The 22,224-nt window shown below is 41.8% G+C and overlaps 2 protein-coding genes across 2 annotated transcripts in view; both read left to right on the forward strand.

Annotated features, from left to right (window-relative positions):
• The window catches only part of cep89 (centrosomal protein 89), a 44,560-nt gene extending 35,436 nt beyond the window's left edge, over nucleotides 1-9,124 (forward strand). The window contains exons 17-18 of the mRNA XM_079293990.1: nucleotides 85-233; nucleotides 8,293-9,124. Coding sequence (XP_079150116.1) covers nucleotides 85-233; nucleotides 8,293-8,602 — 459 coding nt within the window. The 3' untranslated portion in view covers nucleotides 8,603-9,124. The remainder of the gene's footprint in view (nucleotides 1-84; nucleotides 234-8,292) is intronic.
• An 11,211-nt stretch (nucleotides 9,125-20,335) lies between these two features.
• LOC306790374 (ATP-binding cassette sub-family C member 12-like) overlaps nucleotides 20,336-22,224 on the forward strand; it is a gene marked incomplete at its 5' end in the record, with an annotated part of 34,835 nt that continues 32,946 nt past the window's right edge. Inside the window, 5 exons of the mRNA XM_079286583.1 lie at nucleotides 20,336-20,386; nucleotides 20,691-20,839; nucleotides 20,967-21,113; nucleotides 21,364-21,511; nucleotides 21,915-22,151. Coding sequence (XP_079142709.1) covers nucleotides 20,336-20,386; nucleotides 20,691-20,839; nucleotides 20,967-21,113; nucleotides 21,364-21,511; nucleotides 21,915-22,151 — 732 coding nt within the window. The remainder of the gene's footprint in view (nucleotides 20,387-20,690; nucleotides 20,840-20,966; nucleotides 21,114-21,363; nucleotides 21,512-21,914; nucleotides 22,152-22,224) is intronic.

Below are 22,224 nucleotides of genomic sequence, written 5' to 3' on the forward strand. Positions count from 1 at the left end.
AATCCGCCTCCTTCATAGCAACACTCCACATCTCATTCCTCTGTGTGTGTGTGTGTGTGTGTGTGTGTTTACGTGTATGTGCAGGTGTACCGGAGGCAGGCGTCAACCAGACTGGCAGTGTTGGAGGAGGCAACGGAGGGGAGGACAGCTTCTTACCACAGGGAGATCCTTCACCTGCAGAGGCTGCTAAGAGAAAGACAAGAGGCTGAGGAGAGACTGCTGCAGTCCAAACGGTAGGAGGGGAGTGAGGAGGAGAGAGAGAGAGAGAGAGAGAGAGAGAGTGAAGGAGAAACGGTCTGAGGCAGATGGGCGGAAAAAGGGAGGAGGATAGGGAGAGAATATGTGAATGAGAGGAGGAGAAAGAGAGAGAGGAGACGGTGTGTGTGTGTGTGTGTGTGTGTGTGGGGGGCGGGGTTCCTCACCTTGTCCCAATGTGTGTGACTCCCCCTCTTCCACCCCAGTTGTCTCTGATGCGCTGTCCTTCATGTAAATGTATGCATAGAAATAGCTTTGTGTACAAACAAAGTGTTAAGATGATAGAGTGAATATAACATTGGACATAAGGTTGCCAGAAACACCAAATGAATGCCAGATGGGTCTGCCGGATGTGTAAATAAGCAGCTGTTTGCAAACACATTTGCCATAACAACTGCACATCGTGATAATATGTCAATAATTTGTTTACAGCTTGTTGCGCTGCCCCCAAGTGGCCACAAAAATCAGTTAAAGAAGCTTCAAGCCGTGGGTAATGCATCTTTTAACTACACCTGAGCAGAAATTTACGCTAAACGTTTGAAAGATGCATTACGCAGCAGAGACAACAATGGGGGAAAGTTATTAAGAAAAGCTGATAGTCTGCAGTTCCACAAATCTGTAAGATGTGTCACTGCAGCTGCACTGACAAATATGCTGCTGAAAATATCTGGCAACAGATCAGTACCATTTTGGAAGTCTACGTATTTGATTTAAGGGCCTTGCATACCAACTATGGTGCATGTTGCTTGAATTGCTGTGATCTCGGTATTAACTAAATTAATAGTAACCTCCTGCAGTGTCGCCAGGTTTATTGTACACATCATGCAACTCCAGAAATTCAATACAATTTGAGTTCTCTGGCGAATCGCTCGAGTTGAATCCTTCAGCGATGTCGTACATAGAAAAGTATGTGAACAATTCCGTTCAGGACGCGGCCGGTTGTCTACGCCAGCGTGTGGTTAAAAAGTGGTTCAAACTATGTCTTCGGACTTCAGGAATCCTCATCAACGTTGTTTGTTTATGTCGTGTTTTTTGCTCCAGCAACAAATATTGATAGATTTATCGTAACTGAATTTAAAAAAATCTCATATATCATTATTTGTCTCAGAATTGACCTACGGTAGTCATTTGGTTTTACACGACACAATGTGACCCACAACAGGACAACAAGTCACAAGTGAGAGTACACACAAAAACACAGCCTGATAATGCATCAAAACACGTAATTTTCCAAGAGCAAGACATCATCTCTTTTACTGTGTATCTATGCATTCTCCGGGTTTTCTATATTTGTCCAGTACAACAGATGTAGATGCTGATATCCCCATTAAACCACTGCACGCAGCAGATCAGACAGCTCTTCTAAAATTCTCTCTCAACACTAAATCAGTTAACCCCCTTAGGACCGTCCATGACTACCAACCCTCCGATCCCCACTGTGTGTCCTCATTTACAGGTGCTAGATGGCTGGGGGTGAAACAGCCCTATCTGATTTTCAACAGGATTTGCATATTGCCTGAAGCATTTCATGTTGCAACTACATAGAAAGACCTACTACTGGGACAAACAGCAGAGGGTGGTGGGTAATCATTGGTGTTAAGAATGTTTTTCATGTTGTAAGTTATATCGATATATGGGGTTATATACCGGTACATATAAATTCTTGACTTTTTTGAACTACTTGGTGCTAGAATGTCAGAAGAGAAGAAGAAGAAGAATAGCAATCTTGTAAATGAAGGCTGTTTGTAAATGATAATCGTAGTCCATTAAGCTAATTGAATTGTCCTGGTGAGGGAAGTAATGTAATAACCAAAATAACTGAAATGACAGGGTTATGTGAAAAAATGACAAATGTCATGTAACCAATCATCTGAGTTGGGACTGACTTTCAGGAAGACTTTTTCAGATATTCTTACTGCTACAGTGTGATAGCCATGGAAAACTCGACTGGTACTTTGTTGTTCCTGAAACGATCTCCCACTTCCTCTTTATTCCCTCATTGGTGTGTCTGTTTTTAGCTCTGTCCCTGGGCCCGCTGCTATCAAATGAAAGCTAGCTAATCAGATTGTGAGAAGATCCTGTCCTGCTCGGCCCTGAGGGCATCGTAATGACAAATCGCACACGCACACACACGCACACACACGCACACACACACACGCACACATTACCGCCTGGCTGCTGAGTTCTCTGTAGCCTCTGTCTTGAGACTTCCAGAAGCTCAGGAGGGGATTGAGCCTTCAGATCACTTTTCCCCTCCAAAAGCAGTCCCGTCTTCCCCACGTCCAGCCACAAACACATAGAAAGCTGCATATGAGCAAAGAGGGATCTCCATAAAGGTAGCTGAAGTCTCTAGTGGATTTGCATTGGGACATATGCTTTCATTTAATTTCCATTCCAGGGTGCAGCCCTGAACTATTGCATACAGGGTAAACTTGTGTTTATTTAGATATTGTTTTCAGCTTGGTGACTTTCAGTTGTAATTCTGATCTAAATGCAGTCTTCTTCCTTACAAGTGTGTTGGAGCTTGTGGTTGCTGCAGTCTGAATTCTCCTGTTTTCACACAGTGGAAAACAAGCAGTGTAAATCGTTGACTTTTTATGTTGATGGCGCACACGCTTGGAACCTCATGCATCATTAATGCTAAAGCCCATGACTGCAGATAAAAACATTTTAGTAGTATTGCCTTATCCCTTGGGTTCCCATCAGGTTCAGGAGGGGTTCTGTGTCTGATGCATCCAGCAGAGAGGACCAAAGATGGCCGGTTCTCTTTTTCTCTTTTGTTACTTGTTCCTTACTTCCTGTGACAAAGTGTTTTATAACTCGTACTTCCTTGTAAGGGCTCATCGGTTTCAAGAAAACAGCTTTTAAAAAGTACTACAAGGAAGCATGGAATTGACAGTGATGGGTGGTGATTATATGGCAAACTTTACACAAGTAGCTACCGTACTTTCTTTTGTACGCATGTCTCCCCAGCTTCTCTTTGGAAGGTTTGTTTTGTGATCTAAAGTCTGCCATTGGCACATAGTCGGAGTACTTTGCTAATAGCAGCACTCCGCTCACATATAGAATCTATAATACGTTTGTGGAGCTGCAACCACCACCAAGATACCATTTCTCAATTCCAATGAAATGGCCCACAGTGGACCTGTTAGTTGCTTATAGTGTTACAAATGTTTCGTTTTTTTTTCGTAAAACAGAAGCCATATTTGAATATATTACAAGAAGAATCAATCCAGAACCTCTTTTAGTCATAAAACTTTAATCCATTAAAAAAATTTAAAAAAAGTTTATGTGAATGATGTCCGAGTATCGCCCAAAGCTGGACGACAAATTGAAAACTTTCTCTGAGACCCTCTGCTAAGATATGGATCTGAGAATAGCCAGATTCAATTTAGCAAAGCCGGTGACGTGTGAATGTTACAATTGACTGCTGCTCAGCCGTTGCAGTCTCTATCTGGCTCTAGGACTATTCAATTATCCATGTGTATTTGCGAGATGACACAGTGCTTTTCGGTTAGGCAACAGAAGGACAAACACTTTATTGAAGCGATACTTCAGGACGGATTGTCTCATGCTGGTGCCTGTGTGGTTCCCTGTTTCTTCCTCCCAGCCAGACTTATAAACCCCACCGCTCAGATAACATTGAATAATGTTGGTGTCTGAGCTGACAGGGCGAGGATGTTGAGGGGGGGGGGGGGGGGGGGTTCTGTCGCAGAGCGATAGAGCGAATCCTAAGATGGCTGCAGCTTACTGGAGCTATAATTGTAATGGAGACATACTGAGGTGGAAGAGCTGCTGCTGAGCAACCGACTGGTCACCACAGCTTTCCCACCAAAACACACACACACGTACACATAACAGACATGCTCCTGATTCATTTTCCACCTCTTACAGCGGCAAGACGTATCTCTGTATCGGCATAAGAAGCGATGCAGAGTGTGGTTGCCACGGGTAACGCATATGTGCATGCTGTTTGGGCTGCAGGTAATGAGCAGACGAGAAGAAACAACATTATTTAATCTTCATTATAATAAGAGTGAAAGCATTTCTTCCCCTCATAGTTGAGTCAATGCTTTCGAGATACATTTGTGATGTCAGAGCGACTCGATGATTTTAGATTACATTGAAAATACTGTATTTCAAACCCCATCTTCAACCAATCTTGTGTGTTTTTTAAGGAATCAGGTCGCCATACATAAACAACTAAATAGATAGTTTCACTTGTCTCCAAAATGATCCTTTCGACCATCATAAACTATTCATGAGCCACAAAACTACTTGACTAAGTTAGAGAACAACAATGCTCATATTTGTGTTCAGAATGTAAAATAACTGCTTGAACAGGGTTTTTAAAGTTTGTACAGTCTTATCACCTCGTGTCGTATGAGTGACTTGGGGAACCCCCGTAGAAAATGAAATCATATATCTCAAGGTGTTTCTCAATTAATTTGATATAAACTTGTAAATTAGTATATTCACAATCTTAGTTTCACGTGTTTGCGTTGAACATTTTCTAGTCAGCACTAAACAAAGCTGAGGCGTGGGTGACCAGATGTCCCGTCAAATTCAGGACAGTCCTGACTACGTACGAGCAGTTGTCCCGAAGCCTGTTGTGTTTGTCCTGAAAATTGAACTAAATCCAAGTGTTGATCAGATAAAGCCGGCTAAAACTTATAAATACTGATTGTTGTGAAATACTATTTTGGTGTTGCCCACAGACGGGCAAATATTGGACAAATTGATGATGCCGTTGGATCACCAAAATGATTATGATTCACGCTAAGAGGGACATGAATGTCTGTACCAAACGTTATGTCAATCCATCCAATAGTTAACCTCTTTAAGGACAGCCACACAGAGCTGCTAGCATGGCTGTAGACTATTCGTCGTGTTTTATGGTTCACTGCTTTTAGACAGAAAAGCAACAACAAAAGCATATCTCCAATCCTGTGTGTGTGTCCAAAGTGTTTTTTTTACTGTGTAGCCGTACCCTCTTCTAGCTTTGGGCCAGAGGTTGGAGGTACAGTGTGTCACGCTCTTCAAACCAACTGACTGGACACAGATAAGTCCGCAGCTTTCAAATACACACGTACAATACTTGCGTTGTACAGTTATGCTGATGTTCCCTCCGCTGTAATAAGCGGCTATCTGAGTCCAGACATGGAGGCTGATTGACTCAGTTGCTGACGTGTCAACAGCCTTTGACGAAAGAGCTTTAATCCATCAGCCATTATAGCAATACCAGCGCACACGGGTAATTGCAGTGCTGTCTCCTTGGAGCTGGTATTGTTTTCTGTTGTCACTCCTTCCTTCTTTTCTCTCTGTCTGTGAATAATAGGTTGTTGATTCGTGAAATCATACATAAAATGAGAAGAACATGGCCAACATTGATGGAACGGTTTTTGATTTAATCATGAACTGAATTAACAGAGTAAAACATCAACTCTAATGTGGAATATCATTATCTTTTACTTTAAATGTTTACAGAAAACACACACAGAACACAAGTCCAATTTAGACCTAAATCATCTCAACTCATGGTGCTTTAACTTGCTTTTCCTGAAGCTTTACAACACATCTCACGGTCCTCATTAGCGAATAGAGTTTGCTCAGTTGTCAGGGAATTGGCCCAGTTGTCGTCATGTGACGTAAGTGGGGGACTTGAGTCTCAACAGGCGTAACAGCATCGACTGTGAAAGGGTCAAATAAATCTACCAGCAGAGACGCCAGAGAAAGGTGTTTTTATTTTATGTCTTTGATTCAGTGATGGCTTTTATTCCAAATGAGTTGTGATTGATGATGTGTTGAATGGACACATTCCTGGACCTTGACATCTTTTTACAGCATTACTGTCATGGCTGCTGTTTATGTTCCTGTCTGTGTGCTTGTCAAGTCTTATCAAGAATGTGGCAAAAAGCTCAAACCTATAACAGCTGATGGACATAGTATTTAATCGATCGTATGCAAAAGTAATGGACAAAAGAAGAGCAACAACAGCTGTCAGACAGGGTCTCAATAAAACAAAATGTTTTTTATGTTACAACTACTGTTATGGTGTCAAGTAAAGTGTTCCTCTTTGCAAGGACATTATCGATAGTTAAACAGAGATATTGCTCCTGCTGTTTGGCAGAGTAACAAACCGGTTTTGCTAGGGTCAAAATTATAGTTAGGCATGGCCTATTTAAGTCATGTTGTTTAATTATTTTTAATAAGGGTCCGTTAAAACGAAAGCTTGAGGCCACATTTAATGGGAACGGAACACAGATGTTTTTCTCACCACAGGCAGACCACATTTTGAGACATTATGCTCATTTTAAATCCACGGTGAGACGGACTGAAATATCATCACAGCTCTCATTGTGCTGATTATGCTGAAATAGCATCATCCCTCTCAGTGTTAAGAAACTGATCTGGAGGAAAATAAAAGAAAACCGCGTTTTATGGCATCCGTTGATTTTGAATGTGTGACGCTTCCAAGTCAGAGCCTTCAATAATCATACCACTCTGATAGTTATTCCCATATGATCTGATTGCAGTGTAACACCCTCGCAGAGCCCGATGATTGCTTCTTTATTTAGAAACACTTAACTTTTTCCTGCATTGGGCCAGTTCATGTGGTAGCTTAAACATCCTTACGCACGTGAAGGTGAATGTTGTGGCTATTCGAATGTAAAACCACACACACTGACTTTAAAAAAAAAAAAAAAAGCTTCATGTTTTAATTTATAAGTTCTAATTGAAATACACCACAATTGAATGTGTTTTTGTGTGGTGAGATATATGAGGTTTAATACAATCCTAAATGGGGTTTGTTTTACCGGGTTTCAGTATACCAGCCAAAGTGATTTAGCATGTCATGGACACTAACGTTCTGTAGGTTAAAGCTCCAGATTATCAGCTAAATCAAATGCTGTTTATCCAGCACATTTCAGTCTGATCTGGTTGCAATTTGTTGATTTATATCCCTGACAGCAACAAACAGACAGGTAGAGACTTTAGGTAAACTGTCATGGATAATAAACGGTGTTTGAACACAAGCGGTTAGTAATTCTGATAGATCTGTTACATCTTCACAAATCAGTCTTCTGATCTTCATATTTGACTCATCTCAGTTTCCCACCATTACGCTTCGGATGCAAAACTGACACTTCTTTAGTGTCTACAGCACACTTGGATAAATAACGCGCTGGTATCCAGGCACAACCCTTATGAATCTGGCCATTTGATTGGTAGTACTAGCAGTACGTAAACATCTTTGACATGACAGGAAGACATTTGGTTTAGTTTCTTGCACAGTCACACTAACACATCCTCCATTTTACTCACGACCAAACTCTTTATTTTATATTCAATTCAATTCATTTTTGTATTGCCAAAAATCACAAATTACAAATTTGCCTCAGAGGGCTTTTCAATATGTACACATTTGACATCCTCTTGTCCCGGGACCCTCACATCAGAACAGGAAAAACTCCCCAAAAAAACCCTTTAACGGGGAGGAAAGAGGAAGAAACCTGTGGGAGAGCAATAGAGGAGGGATCCCTCTCCCAGGATGGACAGAAGTGCAATAGATGTCATGTGTAGAACATGACAAGTGAATTACAACACATTCAATGTAATTACAGCACATTCAATGTATGACACAACCACGACAGGAGGCAACACCTGGTCCAGGTAAACCCGGATACACAGGAACCTGTGAGGCGAGAAAGCACAGAGACTCTGGTGAAGAAGCAGGTCAATAATGTGCATTAATGGTATCGGTAGTATGAGTAATAATGTAATGTGTAGTAATGTGAGTCATTACTAGTAATGTGAGTCATAATAAAAGTGATATTAGCAGCACTGTGAAATTTAACCACAGCAACTACAGCCTCGATTGTGCTCTAGCACATTCCCATTGCTGATATGAGCCGTTCTCTCTTTCATGTGAAAAAATACAATGCTTCAGTTTTTTTAATTTCCTTTACATCACCTTATCAGCTTGCACTTGACTAACTGACCTCCTTGTTTTCTCTCCTCTCTCTGCTCCTCCAGGGAAGTAGAGGAAGAGTTGGAGGTGGTGTGGCAGGCAGCATCCAGGGAGAACCAACAGATGAGAGAGACCCTTTTGGACTCTACGCTCACTGCGGACCATCACGGCAGCGCCTCTCCTGGCCGGCCTTCTCAGGCTCCAGATGAGGCCACTGCAGCCACCCAGCATCAAACGCACAGCTCCGGGCCTCTCGTCTTCACCTCCTATCAAAGCCCTGGACTCCAGGGAAGGTCCATATTTAAATCTGACTCAGACCACCAAAACAACCCCTTGGACGAGAGACATAAGCATGGGCTGGATTTCTATTGCTAAGATTCTTGAAGCCATAAACCATAGGTGTGTTTGCTCACAACGGCAAGGTAGACTGTGTAGATAACTATGCAAGTTACAGTCCTGAACATGTCAACGTACCAGCATCGTCAGATCGACTTTGTTTTGCAAAATTAACCCTTAAAACTTGCACCGTCCCCTGTAACAAACTCATAACTGTATTTAACTACTTTGTAAGCACATGTCTCAAGTAGAAACCAGTATGTACAGTGAAGGGGAGGCAATAGTAGTCTGGGTAAGGTCACTTACATTCTTTTAAATTGTCCTGCAAGGACACAAGGATTGAAGTAAAACATTGGAGAAAAAAATCGTAATAAAGCAGCTCAGTTTTTAGCACAACTTAGTTTTGACAGCGTGGCCAAATATACCTGACATCTGGTTGGGTAGTCAGAAAGTCTGCCAAGATTTATCCGCTTTATAAAGACTTTTCAAATCTATTTGCATTTTTTTAATTCGTCTCAGGGTTTTGTAGACCATGCCAAGTTGTATAATTGATGAACAAGTTCACCCAATATTGGAGAAAGTTGCATTATTTACCTTGATTAAGGCTGTTGTGTTCTAAAGAATTTAGCCAATGTTGCCCCCTGCTGGGCACATATGATAATGGTATTATTGTACCATTGTCACGGTGGCAATATTGCATGGTGCAGAACAGGCAGACATGGAAAAGCTACAGGTAAAGAAGGATGTTCAAAATGACTAAATGACATTGAGCAATTTTTCTGGAGAACATAGCAGAGCTGGTACTTCAGAGCATAACACATAACATCACCTCTTTGGCACTACCGCAGCCCTGCTGCATTAGACTGATACCACAAGGCAGAGTACTGTCTGAATGGAGATGCACCACAAATCCCTGCTGACGATCTCAGACCAGCATGACGGCGGTGCAGTGGCTCAGACACGTATTATATCTGTAAAGTGATGAGGGACACGTCTAATACCTGGTGTAATCGTAGAAACGGGCAGCCTGCCAACAAATCAAACCAGCCAAAATATGGCTCAGATTTATTCTTAGATATCATAGAATTTAACAGAATAGAAAAGGTTTTGACATTCATCTAACAACACAGATTCACACCATGTAAGAATTTAAGAATTCAAACGCTATGAAGTCTTATTGGCATCTGCACAGCACCAAAAACACAAGACTGAGAAGAATCCTGCACACCGTCTGACACTTGCACTGACTTTATTCAAAACGTTCTGGTCTATTGCCTTTCATCAGGTAACATTAAAGGAAATTCGAATTGAAGGAATTTAGCACGGTGAAGGTCAGATATTACATTAATATCAAAACATCTTCTGCATCCCCTGAAATAGAAAGTTATGGGACCTATATCCATGAAAACATTCAGCACAACCCAGCATGACAAATAGGCCCCAATCATCTCCTCTTCACAATAGGGAATGCTTGTTGCAAAGTTCTTATTGTAAAGTAGTGCAAAGATATTTTTACCCGAAACAGTATGTGTATGTACACATGCATGTACACTGCACTTTGTCTGCTATTCAGAAGACAGAAATGTACCTGCTTAAAACATGTCAAATGAATTGGTTGTGAACCACTACCTCCTAATAACTAAGTAACCCTGTAACAGCAATTCAAATTCTAATAAAAGGCTCTTGGATCGTTAGAAAATATGAAAGCAAACGTCCACATTCACACCCCTCACCCCTCCCCAAAACAGCCAGACTCGAGAACAGTTTCTTCCTGCAGGCATTACCTCTGATGAGCACTATCAGTCATACATTCAATATCCCTCGAACACCAACATATGTAATGCTACCATTATAGATTCGATTTTTACCATTGTAATGCAGAATTCGATTTTTTTTAAATGTACATATCACCTGTCACTGTCAATATAAATCCTACACACTGTATATACAGTATATAGACGTCTGTATGTACGTACATACTGGAGCTGGTGGATGGGGTCAGGACTGTCTTATTGTCTTTCAAATGACAGTAAAACTCGTTTGCCAGGCAGAGGTCATTAATGTACGTACTTATGTCCATTAATTGTCCACTGCGGGACTAATAAAGGATTATCTTATCTTAATGACCTCCGCCTGTCGCTTTGAAAGACAATGGGACAGTCCTGACCACATCCACCAGCTCCAGCTCAGCCTCAGCTCAGCAGGGGCCCATGGCTCTCAAGTCTCAACCACCCATCCTAGTGCCGCCCCCCCCCCCCCCCCCCCCACCCAATCCAATACCACAATTATGACTCTCTCTATCTATGTTTATTGTTATGCACCATTCACCGAGTCAAATTCCTTGTATCTGTAACGTACTTGGCAATAAACAGTTCCGATTCCGAACATACATGTTCATATTGTAAATAATCATCCATCAATGTATACTCATTCATTATTTAGTTCTTTGCACTGTTTGTTTCGTTTGCAACTTAGAGAACATTTGACTTTTATATTAACGTTTTACTTTTTATTTAATTGTTGGACCTGATTCGGCCTACCAGTCATCTGACACATAGTACAGGTTTTAATATGCATAGAAACATCCTAATTACAACTACCAACAGTCATACCTTCAAGGACCTTAATGTATTGTCACATAATGTCAAATAACGACAAATAAAGGCCAAACTACCGCGGAATCCGCACCAAAACGGTTGCGCTTGCAACCGGAAGTGCCTTTGAGCTTCCTGTGTCGCCTCCGCAAATTGCGTAACTCTAAAGCTGGCAGCCTCGTGGGGAGGGGAGGGGGGAGCTGCACTCATGTGATTGGTTGAAAAAGAGAACGTTGAAAAAACGCATTTGCGAATCCAGCCACATCAGGGGAGTCTCAAATCCACAAAGACATCTGTCGCGATCTGCAAAGAAATGCAGTGTGATCCACAAATAAATACATACAAATCCACAAACAAATATAAGAAATACACACAGAAATACATACATTTCTATAAATCGTAATTTATTTATTTGTAAATCGAATATATTTGTGAATTGTTCTGTGCGCATTTGAGAATCTTTCTGTTTGCATTTGTGATTATTGAGACTGATCTGACACACACACACACACACACACACACACACCTGAGGTTGTTCAGGTGGCGGTTGATGATCTCCTTAGTCATACAGGGTTGCGACCTACCCTCAGGGGGACGGGATGTGAGCACACATACACCTGCACATAGTTTCACACAGGAGAACCTGCTGAAGTTTGCATTCTGCATTAACCCTTTAGCTTGTCAAACATATATATGAGAATACCATGGTATTAATCTCACGCTGGGCAAAAAGGTGTATTATGTTTTATATCACGTATTGTTGTATCACTGTAACCTGTTGAAAGATACGCTGATGTATATGTCGCTGAATATTATTATCAACCAGTGAGCAAGGGGTTACCATGACACTGTCATAACCCACAGAGTCAGCAAGAAAGGGGGGAGGAGTTACTTGCCCCAGGTGTTGTTAAGAGTATAAAAACTCTCGGTTTTCGACGCGAGAGAGTTGAGTTGGGGGAGAAGCCGACCAGGTTAGAACATTTTGTCTCCGGACAATTGAACTCTGCCTGCTCACTGAGTCAGGAGTTTTTAAACACTTTGTCAATTTTTATATATTTTTTATGTTAATCACTTTTTCTCTGTATTGAACCAAGAGAATATACTTTGAATTGGACAAAAATAAATTAACGATTTTAACTCTTTCCGACGGACTCTTTTTCTTCATCAGTTTTGGAAAATCCGAGAGAGGAGCGGTCTCCTCCGATAGGAGACCACGCAGCCCCTGTGATAAGCATGAGAGCGGTCCAGCACGGCACACGACTGATGCATACTATATCCGCACACACATTTACACATATTAGCATTCGTTTTCTATAGTTAAAGACCCGGAGAAGTCCCGCTTGATTTTGATTTTGTGCAATAGATGTCATGTGTAGAACAGGATAGTGAATTACAACACATTCAATGTATGACACAACCACGACAGGTGGCAAGACCTGGTCCAGGTATAACCCGGATACACAGGAACCTGTGAGGCGAGAAAGCACAGACACTCTGGTGAAGAAGCAGGTCAATAATGTGCATTAAAACCTCCTCCACTCCGCGAGGCCGCCGGCGACCTCGTGGGGTTCAGCCCCCCTGAAAATGTTGTGGTGAAAATGGATTTATTGTGGATTTGTAAATTTCTTTTACTGGATTAAACAGCAATGTATGGGCAACACTATCATCTAAGTCACTTCTTACACACTACAAACAACTATAGACTACAAACATAAGCATCTAGAAAACGTATCATAACAGCATGAAATCATGGGCAGAAATCGCCGTTATGTGTACGCAAATCATGATTTGCACTCTGATGCTAGCCGCTACCGAGCTAACCAATGCATTTAATAGCACTAGCATCCGTGGCCGAACGCGTACATACCTCCGGTTTTGCTCGCCGTGAAACCACTAGAAAGCTGTGAGTGGACAACGGTACCATGGCACTGCCTGTCGTGTTTAGAAATAAACGTGAGAACAGACTGCTCTTCACTCAACTCTTTATTCCACGCTGCTCCGGTACATTACCCCACAGTCCAGACCCCTTCCCAGGTTGCCCTGCTTCGCCCCCATTCCCCTGGGTCCTAAGTCCCCCCCATGTACAGCTTCGCATAACATCTATGTGACAACAAGTATTTATAACAAATACCACATCTCCTCTTTCTAGAGAGCAAAGGGTAGACTGCCTTTGTCTCCTCAGACCTTAGAGGATTATTCTGCCTCTTTTGTTGGAAGGTCTGTTCCTATCTAAATCCTGACAGAACATTGTTAACATAGCCTCTGTGATTATTCAACCAAACATACTTAGGCATTTACAATTCTTTATATTTCACATGTGCTCAAACTACACTTTTAGAAAATGAACATAGGCTGAATTTCTTTTCTATCCAGTAACCCGTAACAACCACATAACTTTTCTTCTTTTATTCACAAGTTCACAGGTTAAGCCTACGAGATTTAACAATGGCTCTCCCAGACCTAGATCTGAGTGTAGGAGCCTCTGCAGGTGTGACTTGGGGTATCACAGCAGGTGACACAGGAGTCTGCTCAGGAGTAGTCTCTAGAGTTTGTTGCTGTGATGGGGAACCTCTGTCTCGTGCAGACGTGTGTACAGGTATCAGGTGCTGGCGGTTGTGTCTCACCACCCCCTGGGGTAGATCCACTAAGTAGGACCTTGGAGTAGAGTGGTGCCGAAGCACAGTTCCAGATAACTTTGCATCAGTTACCCAAACCTGTTCTCCTGGTGACAAAACACAGAGTTTTGACACGGTGGCGCCTATTGTAGTTCTCAGCATCTGATATCCCCTTCTCCTTCTCCTTCGAAGCGAACATGACGCTGTCAGGCAGTGGAGGCCCCAGCTGAGAATGGAGGGGTTGGCACTGTGGTGCGAAGACGTCTCCCCATGAGTAGCTGAGCTGGGCTATAACCACTCTGAAGTGGTGTGTCTCTATAGGCCAGCAGAGCCAGGTAGGGGTCTCCTGCCTTTTTCAGTAGATTCTTCACAGTCTGAACTGCTCGTTCAGCGGAAACCTTGGGCTGCTGGTAACATGCCTAAACCCATACAAAGCTGCAAAGGAAGTGAATGCTTGCCCAGAAAACGGTGGTCCGTTATCCAACATCAGGACCTCTGGAATGCCATGGCGGGCAAAGATTGATTTCAAAGGGTCAACGACATCGGTGGCCCTGGTGTGAGACAATGGTGCAATCTCTGGTCAGACTGGCGAGCACGCTCCTTGCACTTCACCACTCCTTGATGTCCTTTGTGTATTTTGGCTAGCACATCATTCCGCATCACTGAAGGTATTACAAGCCGTGTGTCCTTCAGCAGTAAGCCATCTTTCACTGTGAATGTAGCTCGCTCTTGCCAGTAGCTTTTTAGCACAGGTTCCTGTCTTGCGTGTACGGGCCATCCTTCTGTGCACAGCGTCATGACACGTGAGCAGACACTGTCAGCTCTCAGCTGCTCTCTCAGATTTTCCATGTATGTGGAACTGACAGGTAGACTTTGCATGACACAGTCCACGTAAATGTTTGTGCTCTCCATTAGCTCCTGTTCTTCTGTGGACCTACATGATTTCACAGGCGAGCGTGACAGTGTGTCTGCTGTCCAAAGTGACTTTCCAGGCACATGCTCGATGGAGTATGTGTAGCGCATCAGCCTCATCCTGAAGCGCTGGATTCTCGGCGGAAGAAGATACAGTGCTTGTGATCCCAGCAGGTTGACAAGAGGTTTCTGGTCAGTCTCCAGGCAGAAAAGTTTGCCTATCAGAAAATCACGGAACCGTTCACAGGCCCATGTGAGACCCAGAGCCTCCTTTTCCACCTGTGCGTATCGCTGTTCTGTTGGAGTAAGCGACCGCGATGCATATGCAATAGGCTTCCATTCCTCCTCCCACCTCTGGAGAAGAACACCTCCCAAGCCATCCGCTGATACTTTAGTGTCTCTGTTCGGGTCATACATGCCCAGCACAGGAGAAGAAGAAAGTGCTCTTTTCAGCGTTTAAAACGCTGTGGCCTGGTCCACATCCCAGACCCAGCAATTTTTCTTCGAAAGAAGGTTGCGAAGTGCCTTGTCTTTATCGGCCAAGTGAGGAATGAACTTTCCCAGCTGATTGACCATCCCAAGAAAACTCCTCAACTCACTGACATTTGTGGGCGCCTTCATCTCCATGATGGCCTCTGTTTTCCTTGGATCAGGGCGGATGCCTGTGGCTGTGATGATGTGACCCACTTGTCCACACTTGTTCGCACTTGTCCACATTCAGGGTGATGCCTGCCTTTTCCAGTCTTTGTAGCACAGCATGGAGCCGAGCGTCATGCTCTTCTTGATCCCGCCCCCACACCAATATATCATCGATGTGGCAGACCAAGCCTTCTAGCCCCTCAGGTGCTGAGGCAATGCCAAATGGAAGACGGTTAAAGTGAAACCGCCCAAAGGGTGTAATAAATGTTGTGTACTTGTACAAAATGATATATCAAAGATAAGAATTTGCAACTTTTGGCAAAAGCTTCACATAGATATGAAGGTGCTACAAATTCTACTAAGATACACTTCTAGCGACTAATCCTAAAACACTTCTACAATTATGATTATTCTAATTATGTATTTCCAAAACACTTCTAATTATGATTTCTTAATTATGAATTGTTAATCACTTCTATTATAATTTCTTAAAACACACTTCTAAACCCAAATTTCCTACAGACCTCGGGGCACGAGTCTCTGGGATTCGTGGTCTCTCTGGCGGCAGCTCGAGTCTGTCCGTCGCCGGCAAGGGTCCTCTCAGCTCGCACATCCACAGCTGAGGGGCCCCCCTTGTTCCACATTTTGATAAGAAAAATGTTTTACTGAATCAAATAATTAAAAAAAGAATTTAAAAAAAAAAAAAATGAATTATATTTTACTAATTAATATTACTAGATCCCCACTCTATTATATTATTCAACTCTCTTCCTCTCATCCCTAGTCTTTGCATTTCTCCCAGCATGCCCCTCCTTTCTGAGCTGTGTCTAATACAGGAGGTGATAACATGTTGTACCATTTCTGGTGCCTGGCAGTGCTCAAACCTCTAGAATGAAACTGAGGGAAACCTATATACTGGCTGACCAAACCAACAAAAGCATACAGGGGAGGACAACACAGACAAGAACTACAAGGTAAACACAAAACCGTCCAGATCCCCCCTATGCTGTCAGACCTCTTGGTATTGTCCATGGCTCGACATCTGAATAAAATCAGGCTCCACCCTTATCCCCATCTTTTGTCAGATCAGGAAGAGGAACTCAGCATCCAGGTAACTTTAATTGTGGGGCAGTGGCCACCACGGGCACATAGGATTTCTGTAATTCATTGACACATTGTATTTTCAGGTGTTGAAATTTCAAGTCACGCAAGTAAAAAATGTGAATGTAAGAAATGGAAGTGCAAAGTTTAAATATAGGGATAATGTATCAACACAATATGGGTGGCATACATATACAATTTATACAAATGTATATTTACAAGTTTGACATTCTGCATGCCTCTACCTGAGCCTTATCAAAATCATTACAATCTTACTTTTTGCTTTTAATTGGACTTTATAACCTTTCTTGCAATGCGGGTACTGTTTTGATATTTGACCAAGTAAAGTATTTTGGTCACAGTTGTAATGCCTTGTGACTTGTCATCAGTTATAATACATGCAGCATCTAGCTGAAATTAGTAAAGTCCATCCTCTCTTTGTTAACAAAGAGTTCAATGATACGGTTGTACAGTACATTGGTGCGGTTCAGTTCCAGCAAGAGGTCCTTCTCGATTCATGGACGCCGGTGATGACAGTTGAGCCTCGCCAGTTGTATTTATTGAATAAGTTTTAATGCGTTTGAGGGCTGAAAATGTCCGCTTGACAGAGGCAGCAGATATTGGTGTTGTCACCGCCCAACATGTCAGGCTAGCCCACTGACCAATCAAGCCGCACGTTAATGCTGACGTACTCTGCTAGGCCAACTAGAAGGCTCTTCTATGTCAAAGAATACGCCCAACATGTCAAACTAAAAATCTGATTGGTTGAAGACTATGACAATCAACAATATCGTCTCCATTTACTTAAACTGCAAAGGGATTCACTTGTAAGTTTGAAGGCCTCTGGGCAGATTTTGTTTACCTAGAGAGTATAGGGTCGAAATCTGATACGGCTAAAAGCTCTACTTCATACAAGCTGTGCTGGAGGCAGCGCTGCTTCCAGCACTGCAGCGCTGCAGTGAGATAATAAACTAATGGGAACAAATATTTTGAATACATGTAGTGTATTTATGAAAAATAATAGAATAGCTATAACTTTGTGATTCTATCTAGGCCAGCAGGTAAGGCTTTGCTGGCCCTGGCGGCCCACCACTGCGTTAGACTGTTACACAGCAGAATGAGAAATGGTTATGCCCTCCATATTGATGCTGTTAAAAGTATTTGGTTCGTAGGCTTCAAGCAATGTTTGTACTTAAAATGTCTTGTCTCTACAATATTGTCTCTACAATAGTGACGCTGCATGTTTCTTTCCACCGGTACAGGACAAAATGATGGAAATGAACGACAGTCGAGGAGTCTCTTTTATAGAAATGGAACAAACTGTACGCTCCCGGCCTCTTTACATGTGGCTTTCACTGCCTGAGATAATTTCCTCTTCTATTGTTCCTCCTACATCCTGTGTTTTTGATGCAAATTAGCTTAATCCACTTTTTGAGAATACTTTAGTTGGAATATTGACAAAAGGCTCTGTCTCTCTGTCTCTCCTTCTCCTCACCATCTGTCCCTTACTCTCTTTCTGTCTGATTCTTTCACTGATTCTTTCACATGGGCATTCAAATCTAAGCAGTGTCTTATGAGGGACAGTGTTATCTTTTCTGTGAGATGCAGTTAAGGCATGACATTTCTTTTATCTGCAGTTATATGTTTTAATGGCGAGGCCCGTCCTCAGTCTGCTTTTATAATCCCTCCTATATTTCTCCACTCTCACGCAAACCACTCACGATATAAATGAGGATGCACAATATACAGATATATATGATCTTGACACATGAAAATTCAAAAGGATGCCTCACTTAAAATCATTTCACAAGTAAACCTGTTTCTTGTTGTATAGAAATCCAATATGGGGAGAATGTTGAAGAATACTTGTGTAAAATAGCTTCAAATTGGTTTCAAGACACTTCCTCATCTGTCTTTTACAGTTGTGTGCAATCCTTGTTGCAGGCAGGTGTGTTCTCTGCATCGTGAAACACATCAAAACTGGGATTGAATCAATCAAATTCCCTGTGTATCTGTACTGCTGAGGACATGGAAGGACGGCCTTCACTCTGCTAGCACCCTGTGGGGGAAGACAGTCAAACAAACGCACTAAAACTCATAAAACGCAATACAGAGTTTCACTTTGTGATTTATTTGCAAGAAACGAAAATAAGCAAAAAGGACGCCATGCCCCTTGCATATAATGCAGGGTTTGCATTAATATTCTGAAGTGCCCAGGCAAAGTCGTACAAGTAATTTGCTCTGACTTGACAAATGCTACAATTTTTAATGTTTATATCCATTGTTGAATACTAAATAATTCAATTAACATGGTGGTTGTTAGTCTTGAAAGGCCACTTTGTTAAACGGCTATTATTCTGCTTTATTGTAAATTTTTGTATGTCATAATGTATATGGTGTTATTTCGTGTTTTTGTGATTTTGTGATTGTCAGCACAGACTTATCTTTAAGAGGTATCACTGTACAGAAAAAAGTAATCAAACCACTGTAGCTCAAGTTATGGGGCAGCATACTTGTGTGGTCGTCTCCGGACATGAAACTGGTCATGGCTGTTTGACCACTTTGTCCCCTGAGGAGTGAGGAGGGACAGTTGCCTCTGAACATTCCAACCTTTGATCTCTGTCAAAGTGACTTATGTAATGCAGAGTCAACTGTTGCTCCAGTGTGTGCTTTAGAGTCAGTATCAACAAACTGCAGCGAGTGATCCTTGTCCTCCACACAGAGGTACGGTTTCATTTAGCTTCTTTACAGTTTCACTCAACTCTGTTTAAAAACGTATTTAATCAGTTTTGGTTCTTTAGTTTGTTTGTTTTTGTATTTTAGTTAAATTATATTAATTTAGGAGCAAAGATACATTAACTAACTTTATAGCACCTGGTGTTTTTGAGTTTAATTCAAGTTTAGCTAATTTAATCAGTTTTTTTATTTACATGCACTAAAGTTTCAGAATCGCATGCCAGAAAAGCTTGATTGTGTCCAGTCTGATGTCTGAGAGGAGATGTTTAAATGGTCTTTCATGCTTGAGGTTGCAAAAAATCCTCTTTACAAATAGATACTAGTTTGTATAAAGGGTCTGTTATGAAGACGGAGAAGTTGGTGTTTTTAGGTGTACCGTCCTCATAATAAATTATAACACACATTGATGTTACACCTGATCAGAAATACTCCATAGGAGTGTGTTTGTGTATTTAACTGTGCGGTAACAAGGGTCACATGGACTCATTCACTCATTTCCTACACCCTCATTTAATTTGGCTGTTGGAACTTTGACACAGTGTGAATGGAGGTGATATGATTCCTGTAATTCATTAACAAATTGTATTTTCACATGTTACGTACGAGGCATGAATGATTAGTTTTGAAATGTCAAGTCACGCAGGTAAAAAATGAGAATCTAAGAAATGAAATCGTGCAAAGTTTAAATATAAGGATAATGTATGAACACAAGATTGGTGCTATACATATAAAATGTATACAAATGTATATTTACAAGTTTGATATTCTGCATGCCTCTGCCTGAGCCTTATCGAAATCTTACTTTTTCTTTTTGATTGGATTTTATAACCTTTCATGCAATGCGGGTACATTTGTGATATTTGACGAAGTAAAGTATTTTGATCACAGTTGTAATGCCTTGTGACTTGTCATCAGTTATAATACATAAAGCATCCTGAATGACAGCATTTCTTATGACTGCTGATGATTGTGTTGAAATGAGTAAGCTTCAAACACACAACAGCCGTAATATCGTCACACTGTTACACAGCAGAATGAGAAATGGTTACACCCTCCCTGTTGATGCTGTTAAAAGTATTTGGTTAGTAGGCTTAAAGCAATATTCACACTTAAAATCTCTTGTTGGCGAGTGAAATAGTGACGCTGCATGTTTATTTCCCTCGGTACAGGACAAAATGAAGAAAGACTTTTCTCTGGAGAAGAACGACAGTCGAGGAGTCTCTTTTGTAAGTTTAGAACAAACAGCTTCCACCAGTACACTTCCGGCCTCTTCACATGTGGCTTTCACTGCCTGAGATCTTTTCCTCTTCTATTGTTTCTCCTGCATCCTGTGTTTTCAATGCAAACTTGTTTGATCCACTTTTTGAGGCTCTCTTTAGTTAGAATATTGACAAAAGTCTCTCTCTATCCTTCTCATCATCTCTGTCTCTCCCTCTCTGTCTGTCTCTCCTTCTCCTCACCATCTGTGTCTTATTCTCTTTCTGTCTGATTCTTTCACTCTGTCTCTTTGTGTTTATGACTCTTCAACAGGAAGATGTTTTCCGACAGAGAGCTGGATCTCTGGCCTCCAGTTCAGAACATACTGATTTGGACAACAGAGAAAAATCCTACCCTACCCTGTTTGGAAGATACAGCCAGAGCCTTCAGACCCTCAAACCCTTCCGCTGGTCCTCATCTCAGTCAGTTGTCATTTGTCTTGTTTTGATGCTGTTATATTCCATTTGATAAATAAATGTACGGTGACATGTCAGCAGACAGATACTGTACTGGCCCCCATTGCATATTGGGTGATGTTTCCATGTCTAGGTCTCACCCTCTGGACAATGCAGGTTTCCTGTCCTTTGCAACCTTTGTATGGATGATCCCCATGATGTGGGCCTTGTTCAAGAATAAGCTGGACATGAGCTCTCTCAAACTGTCTCCTTTGGATGTAGCCGACACCAGCGGAGAAAGGTTTGACACTCTTGTTGATTCGTGGGCGCACTCACATTTCTCTATTATCATTTCATGCAATGAAATACAGGACAGTATATTTATAGATTTATAGATATTTATAGACATGACAAGTCTAGCTGCTGAAATTCTTATCTGGAAAATGACTCATGAAAATGCTGGGAAATTATTAATTATGAGGTCATGTGTGTGTGTCAATGTTTTACTTGAGTAATAATTGAATAAGGCTAATATGGTGTGTTGTGCACAGACTCCACAGACTTTGGGAGGAAGAGGTGGCAAAGGTGGGCCTGGAGAAGGCCTCTCTGGTCCGTGTAATCCTTCGCTTTCAAAGAACCAGGCTGATTCTCTCAGTCGCTGTTGGTGTCCTTGCCATGGTGGCAGCGTTTCTGGGCCCGGTAATTACATTTGAAGCTGAATATCTATACCAGTACCAGTGCTTCCTCTATTGGATACCAGATCCAGGAGTCTTTTCTGATGTTTTTCCTAATATCACATTCACTGTAAATGTGCTTGAAGAATTCAGATCTTTTTTTAAGTAAAAGTGCAAGTACAACACTGTAAAATACTCCACTACAAGTAAAAGAACTGCATTCAAAACTTTACTTAGTTAAAATATACAGATATCAGCTACATTTACTTAAAGCCTGAAAAGTAAAAGTTCTCATTTTGCAGTAAAATGGTCAAGAAATGCAACTTAAGGCTTTATGGGTGACATCACAAAGGTTTTATGACACAAATGTAAAGGTTGTTTAATATTTACTGCTCTTTTGTGTGTTACAAACTTCTCTGTCCTCTCAGGCTGTTCTGGTCTATGAGATCCTGAAATATAATGAGGACCCAGAGAAGTCCACAGTATCCTACGGTGTTGGTCTGTCCTTCGCTTTGTTCGCCACTGAGTTCTCCAAAGCCTTCCTGATATCCTTGTTGTGGGCGTTGAACGTGCGCACTGCAGTCAGACTGAAGGGAGCCTTCTCTTCAGTGGCCTTTCAGAAAGTCATCTCTCTGAGGGTTCACAGCGGCATTTCAATGGGAGAGGTAGGGTTCCTGCATTTCTCTAGGAAAGAGATCTCATACACCAAAATCTCTTTGCCCATCGTTTGAGAGATCT

Source organism: Melanostigma gelatinosum, assembly GCF_949748355.1.
Source record: "Melanostigma gelatinosum genome assembly, chromosome: 2".
Lineage (NCBI taxonomy): Eukaryota > Metazoa > Chordata > Actinopteri > Perciformes > Zoarcidae > Melanostigma > Melanostigma gelatinosum.